This window comes from Odontomachus brunneus, unplaced genomic scaffold (assembly GCF_010583005.1).
Source record: "Odontomachus brunneus isolate Ranch 3 - 2012 unplaced genomic scaffold, Obru_v1 Obru_scaffold_079, whole genome shotgun sequence".
In the NCBI taxonomy this organism is placed as follows: Eukaryota; Metazoa; Arthropoda; class Insecta; order Hymenoptera; family Formicidae; genus Odontomachus; species Odontomachus brunneus.
In genome coordinates this window covers 1,626,862-1,635,075 of record NW_022639529.1, presented here as the reverse complement: position 1 = coordinate 1,635,075, position 8,214 = coordinate 1,626,862, and the positions used below count along the sequence as shown (strand labels likewise).

Here is an 8,214-nt window from a genome sequence, read left to right as displayed (position 1 = left end):
GTTTTGATATCCTCCCCACCTTCCAGAGTGGTTTTCGTAGCGGGAAATCTTGTGCTCACAATATTTTATATCTCAAGAATTTTATCCTTGAGGCTTTTAATAATAACGAAAAGGTTGGTGCACTATTCCTTGATATCAAGGGAGCGTTCGACAGTGTCAATCCGAAAAAGTTAGGCTGTATTCTCTCAAGAATGGGTCTTCCGGCTAGGATGTTGAATATTATTTTAACCTTCCTTACTAATAGGAAGATTTTCAGATATCATAATGGTAGACTCATTGGCGAGGGATCTACCTCAATAGGCCTCCCGCAAGGCTCGGTCCTGAGCCCTCTCCTATATAATATTTACTCTGCCGGAATACATCGAAACATGGAGCTTGACGTTAAAATATTATCCTATGCGGATGACATTGTCATCTTTTATAGGAATAAGTCCGTAGCTAGTATTTGTTTAAAATTAAACTACAATTTTTCTATCATCGGCCAAAATTTACAGGCACATGATTTACTGATCGCCCCTCAAAAAACGAAATTTTGTATTTTTGCAAAATCCTCCAGATTTCGAACTCTAAATAGACTCTACAACAAAATTAAACAACCCATTGTATATCTAAATCAGCGCATCAACATTTCACTTAAGGCTGTTTTCTTAGGTATTACATTTGATCATTCTTTATCTTGGAAGCCACATATTTCCTCCTTACTAAATATCTGTAATAAACGCCTTAACATTCTTAAAGCCATTACGGGTATTAAGTGGAGTTCTCACCCCCTCATAATTCTCTCTGTATATAGGGGACTGATACGCTCCATTCTCGATTATGGAGGACTAGCGTTATATGACCTCTGTTACGTCCACGATAGATAACTATATAGGGAAATTTGAAAGTAGTAAAATCAGTGACTTACGTGGACGGTCAACAGAGTGATGACTCCGCTTTTGGGTCACTCTGCTTTTCACCGAGTTTACCCTGGGTCTTAGGAGCCTGGCGAAACGATTGATGAATCTGGCGAAAAATCAGCGGTGCTTGTTCTCCTGGCTCGGCCTCAGATGTTCCGATACCACGCGGGTTGATGCGGCCCGCGATTCAGAATTTGATTTCGCAACGTTTGAAATATGAAGGGTAGGCAAAAGTAATTGCAACACAGTTGGATTTTACGACTAAGTATAATATGCTGAATAAGTACACGAAGCTACCAGAGACTAACTATGAGAAGAAAATAATTGCCTTCTCTACAAATGCGCGCGCTTTTATATGTCGCTTTGTTGCTGAGAGTCGTTCTCCGATTGGTCCATGGAGTTATGGCGAGGGAAGAGATTCATTCCTTTGCATGATGTCACCGCGTCAGTGTCCTGAGTGGTGTTTGGGATTCAGTTTTCATGCTCCTGTTTATGTTGGCTTATCGCACTGAGCGATAGCGGTTTCTTTGAGTCGATCCGTCGATTTCGAGACTCTCCAGCAGCACGCAGCATTCGGCATTTTAATTATAATGTTTTAACGCTCGCGAATATGCATATGCGCACGTACTTACATCTAGTAACGTAGAGATAAAATATCTAGTGATGTCTGAAATCAGACAAGTCGGCCTCCCGGTCTATAATAATATATTATTAATGTTCTAAAATAGATCCGGACGTTACAACCTCCCTCCGGGCCGTACAATTCAGCTAGATAGAGTTCACTATGCCGCTCTCAGATGTGTGCTTTGTCTCATGAGAACGACTCCTACCAATGTTCTTCTCGATCAAAATGCTGAATGGCCATTGATTGTTCGACGCCTACTTTTAGCTACTAAGATCACTCTTTCTGGTCTCGTAGAACTGACTCCTAACTTTTCACATGAAATGAAGATCTCTGCCCTTCTTGAGTCGGATTGCACCAATGTCAACCCAGGTGATTCTCTAGATGCTCCCTCCATTTCCACTATACTTCGTTCACGTAAATCCTCCCTGCTATCCCCTTACTATCAAGAAATCCATAACTTAGGACCTCCTAGATATCAGGGACACTTGAATTTTCCCGTAGCTAACAGATTTATGGACATCTCTACGGATATCATAGCGTTCTCAGAGTTGAGCAAATTTCAGAAAAAAGTAGGGAATTTTTATTATTGCAAACATAAAAAATCTCAGTCAGCGGTATGAATCGTAGGGCTGCTGCTATACTTGATCATAAAAACCTGAACTGTATTATTTACACTGATGGCTCAGTAATGCCTGATGGCAGGGTTGGTTTCGGAATTTTCTCCTCTACACATAATATTAAAGCATCTGTTCCCTGCTCTCGCTCTCGGGTTATAATGCATGTGGAAGCCGAGGCCATAATATATGCAATTGACCTTGCAATTGAACTGCGTTCGAACAAAGTTGGCATATTGTCCGACTCCAGGAGTATCATATCCAATGTTTCCAACCTCACCATTTCAAAAAGGACTAGCTATCTTTGTCATAAAATCAGAGACAAATTAATATCTGCTTCTCAATTGGACATTCATATAACACTAATTTGGATACCTGGACACCGTGGTTTCATAGGTAATGAGACTGCTGATCAACTTGCGAAATCAGCAGCTTTCTCTTCACAGGATACATGTCACACTAACATATATTGCGGGGATCTTATTGCTAACATTAAACATGATTTCCAAAAACTGGCTTATGCTTATCTTGAGGAGCAATTTAAATATAAAGGGCGGAGATACCGGAAAAACATCCCGAACTTATCGAATTCTCCGTGGTACAAACAATATAAATTTTCTAAGAGAGACACAATTTCTTTAATTGCTAGAATTAAATCCTACCATGTATCTACCAGCACACACTTGATAGATAAAAATATTATTAATGATGAAACATGTGAATGTGGGGTCAGTCCAAGGAATTGGCAACATATTTTATTTAATTGCAACAGACACACTCAAGCGTCTAACAATTTAATAATCAACCTCATTAAAATGGATTTTTCTCCGTGGGACGATATCTTCCCTAGAGCTTTTACTAAAGACCTTAACATATTTACAATTATAGCAAAGTATCTGAAACAAACAAATTAAATAATTTAAATGGATATACAACATACGATGGCAGCACCTGTCTGAGTAATGGCGTTGGGGCATGAATCACGGATGCGCCTCTAGCCAAATATTGAAGGAAGGAAGGAAGATAATATTTACAATATATTCTTATATCGTTCAAAAAATGTTATGACACATTTGCTGGTAAATGTTTGACACGACAATCACAATATGATTAATATTGATACAATGTTGTATCAATAATCAAATTTTAACCTACAACTCGCAAAAGAGAGAGAATATTCCTTCTTTCTCTCTCACAATACTTTGACAGAGTAAGGTTATGATTAGACTCTTTGTAAGAACTCTAGTTTTACAATATCGTGATAGCGATCCTTGTATATATTAAAATATCACATTTTATATACGAGAAACACCTAAAATATAATTTTACATTTGTGTATAAAAATATTGCACAACTGAAATTTAATTCAAACATTAGACTTCTTATATAACATGTTATATTAAAGTTATGTTATATAAGTTATGTTATATAAGTTATGTTATATGCTGTTATATTGTTGATGTAACTTAACCAGTAAATAACATAATAACATAACAGTTTTATAATATAGTTATATCGTAGTTATAAAGGATATTAAGTAACCTCAATATTAATAATGTATAACAGCAGTTATATTACATGTTACTCCTGTGTTATATCGGGTGTATATCAGTTGGACACAGGGCAATTGGACACAGTCCAATCACAAGTCGCTGTTCCAAGGGACCCTACAAATGTCTCTAATCATACGGTGCTGTAATTGGCTGTGTCCAAATGCACCGTGTCCAAGTGCACCGCTCCCGTTATATCACAGTTATGTTCTGTGTTTGTTGGGATTAATTCAAGGAATGGATTTTCATTTGCACTATCTCTAAAATTTTTAACTTCGCACCAAAAGTTTCTGGTGTTTATATAATTATTCCATTTTAGGAAACATATTTTCATACTATGTCTCAATTTTGTTGATTAAATTATCCGATTTTCCAAAGTATTTTAACAATTCGGTCAATCTTTCAATCTTTCTTTTTTTCTTTTCAAAGTTTGATCCACATTTAATAATGACATATGTTCTAAAATCTCAATATTATTAGGCAAACGTGCTTTTAATTGTTCAATTAAAGAAGCTATAAAATCGATGCATCTTTCTCTTAATATAGTTTCATCACTTGGTGTGAAGTTATTATTTTTGGTTTTAATTTCTCTTAAAATTTTTTCAAACATAACCTAAATAACAGTTTTTATCAATAAATTGTTTGAAACTAACTTTGAAAATATCAATTTCTGTACTTGGTAACATAATTTTTCTTGCTAATGATTCTATTAAAAATAACAAATCTTTTAAAAATTTGGTGGGATCTATATCGTTAGTTTCAAACAATTTATTTACCCTTTGAACGTCATTTAAAATTGGTTTAAAAAATGACAAATATGCGAAATTTATGGCATCATTATACATTTGGTATAACAATTCGGCAATACAACATTTGTCTTTTAATTTAACTATATTAAAATGTGTTTTCAACTCTAACTATTGTTCATATATCCTATTAACTGCTGATTCAATAGACAACCAACGAGTTTGACAAGTTTATACTATTTTTAATGGATCATGATCATCATTCAATTATATATTTTTTTATAAGTATCCTGCCTGGAGTGTATATCAGTTGGACACGGGGCAATTGGACACAGTCCAATCACAAGTCGCTGTTCCAAGGGACCCTACAAATGCTCTAATCACACGGTGCTGTGATTGGCTGTGTCCAAATGCACCGTGTCCAAGTGCACCGCTCCCTAACCCACTCAGGGTTATTCAGCCTACGTTTATTGGTCGAACAAGTACTTATAACGACCTTTATGATTGGCTAGTAGAGACTTATGACGTCATTAATCGCTCTCGGAGCGATTAACCCAAGGCCAGTCAAACACGCTATATCACTCGTTTTTCAAGAGGAGAATTTGTACCCTCTAGAAAACAGATTATGTCTGTTTTTTGTAGCTGCAATACTGAACTGGTGCGATATATTGAAGTGAGACAAACATATGTTTTCTCACTCTAACTTATCTTTATTGCTGACATACCGAAAGAAGATAAGATAATGTTTTCAGTACAGAAAGGAATGCAATTTATGCGTAACAATATTCATAATTGTGGTAATCGACTGGGTCTATAAATCATTCGTTTCACAGTACGCACAATGCTACGTGCTACAGTTAATCAAACGGCTCGCAAATTTAGCGGTAATGCATGTTCCTCGATAAGATGCAAGCGACTAGAAGGAAAAGTTGCGGTTGTAACAGCATCGACGGATGGGTAATTCGACAAAATTATTACCTTGTACGATGACTTGCATATTATTTTGCTGACTTTACCCAGAAAATTTTGTTCATGATTATCAAACAAAGTCATTGCACTACATTTCAAGATTACGTATATTGTTTATATATTGCCTACGTTCTGTATACATGATTTTTTATTGTATAGGCAATATGTGTGTATGAATATTATAAATTATATTAAAAAATACACAAAAAAGTTAATTGAAAATACTGAGACAACTATCATATCTCTCTGTGTTTTGAATATTAATTTATAATTATAAATATTGTTTATATGACATGAACATTTAACGTCATCATTTTATAAACTCATAAATTTCATTCTGATAGTAAGAATGTAACAAAAAAATTTTATGAACTTTAACTTGAAGAAACAATATAAGCTTATAAGTTTACATCAGAATTATGTGTGAAAGTTAAATAAAAATATAAACTTCTCTTACTTTCCATTTTAATTAATGTTTGAGCAAGCCATATATTCTTTAAACTACATCCATTATCCATAGATAATGTCTCACAGAGATTATGATATTTTATATGTTGATATAGAGTATCACAAGAGTGTCACAAAGTATATACTTAATATCTCATTATGAAACAAGAAAGCCTTGGTAAAAAAAAAAGGAATCTTTATTGGAAACTTTCTCAATCTTTAAAATAAGGATTATCTATGAACACAGGCATTATTCTAACTTATTTTAATTTATACTGTATTACTATATGCTAATTTGAAAAAGCTCTTTGAGAACAAACTATTGTTATTGTTCATATATTGAAGGAAGATAAGATGTTTTTAGCACAAAAATGTGCTACAGAAATGAATACAGCTCATATTATATGCGTAACAATGTTCGTAGTTAGTCATAGTTAGCTAAGTCTACAAACTATTCACTTCACAGTACAATGCAATATATTGAAATAAATTATGTTACTAAATAATATAGTTTTCCCTTCTTTTCTCTGTATTATATATCAGTTCTCAATAAAAAAAGTCACATTTATTTGTCAATGTAAAAATTATTTAATTATATAATATTTTGATTGTTGTGTTTAGATTATGCCTTATATTTCTTTCTACAGTATAGGATTCTCCATAGCAAGACGTTTAGCACAGGAAGGTGCTAAAGTAATGATTAGCAGTCGCAAGGAATTGAATGTAAAAAATGCAGTGGAAAAACTTCAGTCTGAAGGATTAGAAGTTACAGGTACTGTTTGCCATGTAGGAAAGACAGCAGATAGGAGAAATTTATTTGAAAAAGTAAGTTATGTTAACAAGTTTATTATGTTGATTATATTTGTTATGCTTTATTTCTCAAGAATTTAAATATGTTTTTATGTATTTTCTAATAGAAGCTTATATATTATTCTCTGTACAATTATTATCAATATTATGTTATAACAGGTCAAAGCAGATTTTGGAGGTTTAGATATTTTAGTGTCTAATGCAGCTGTTAATCCCTCAGTTGGAATGGTACTAGATAGTGCAGAAGAAGTCTGGGATAAAGTTTTTGATATTAATGTGAAAAGCACATATTTGCTCATGAAGGAATCCATGCCATTGCTTAAGCAGAGTAAATCACCATCTATTATTATTGTATCTTCAATTGCAGGATATCAACCTTTCAATGTGAGTTGTATTGAAAAATTTGTGTTTTCATCTAATATTTATAATATATTATAATCTTTTATTTAATATATTTCATCTAATTCATCTAATAATATTTATTGATGGAACATGCCATGATAGGATATAAATTTTAATATCGATATAATTCTTTCTTTTATCCTCTTTTTCACTCTTTCTATTTTTTTCAGCTATTAGGTATATATTCAATAAGCAAAACTGCTTTACTTGGACTGTGTAAAGCTACTGCAGATGAACTTGCGCGCGATGGAATTCGCGTAAATTGTATTGCACCAGGAATCATAAAGACTCAATTTTCACGTTCGGTATTTATCTATAATTGCTTTTAAATCGTAGCTCCTCACATTATGTTAAAGAAGGATAATGTTTTGCCTAATATCTGATATGACATTCTATGTATAAGTTGCTTTGATTTTTAGTTGTATGAATCAGAAGAAACACACGACATTGCTGTATCAATGATTAGTATGAGAAGACTTGGACTGCCAGACGAAATTGGAGGCACAGCTGCATTTTTAGCCAGTGATGATGCATCTTACATAACTGGTGAAGTCGTAGTGGTATCTGGTGGAATGAAATCTAGACTTTAAGTTTTTTTACACTACTATAAAGATTACATGGCTATTTTAACTCTTCAACATAAATGTCTAGGCATTTGGTATAATAAAGTGTTGTTAATTTTATAATTTATAATTATGTTGATGTTTTATCGTTTATATATATATATATATATATAAATAATGGTATAATATATATTTGGTATAATAAAGTGTTGTTAATTTTATAATTTATAATTATGTTGATGTTTTATCGTTTATATATATATATATATATATATATAATGGTATAATATATATTTGGTATAATAAAGTGTTGTTAATTTTATAATTTATAATTATGTTGATGTTTTATCGTTTATATATATATATATATATATATATAATGGTATAATATATATTTGGTATAATAAAGTGTTGTTAATTTTATAATTTATAATTATGTTGATGTTTTATCGTTTATATATATATATATATATATATATAATGGTATAATATATATTTGGTATAATAAAGTGTTGTTAATTTTATAATTTATAATTATGTTGATGTTTTATCGTTTATATATATATATATATATATATATAATGGTATA

At 32.4% G+C, this 8,214-nt stretch overlaps 1 protein-coding gene across 1 annotated transcript; it reads left to right on the top strand.

Moving 5' to 3' along the window:
- The first annotated feature begins 4,998 nt into the window (after positions 1–4,998).
- On the top strand, positions 4,999–7,755 carry LOC116847533 (dehydrogenase/reductase SDR family member 4-like). Its single transcript, XM_032822631.1, has 5 exons — positions 4,999–5,391; positions 6,498–6,675; positions 6,820–7,044; positions 7,233–7,367; positions 7,482–7,755. The coding sequence occupies exons 1-5, from the start codon at positions 5,276–5,278 to the stop codon at positions 7,650–7,652; spliced, it is 825 nt and encodes a 274-aa protein (XP_032678522.1). The 5' UTR covers positions 4,999–5,275; the 3' UTR covers positions 7,653–7,755.
- The last annotated feature ends 459 nt before the right edge of the window (positions 7,756–8,214 follow it).

Coding starts and splice junctions, on each gene's coding strand:
- LOC116847533 (XM_032822631.1), top strand. CDS start 5,276: ATGCTACGTGCTACAGTTAATCAAACGGCTCGCAAATTTAGCGGTAAT. Junction 6,676..6,819: donor GGAGAAATTTATTTGAAAAA/GTAAGTTATGTT, acceptor ATGTTATAACAG/GTCAAAGCAGATTTTGGAGG. Junction 7,368..7,481: donor AGACTCAATTTTCACGTTCG/GTATTTATCTAT, acceptor TTTGATTTTTAG/TTGTATGAATCAGAAGAAAC.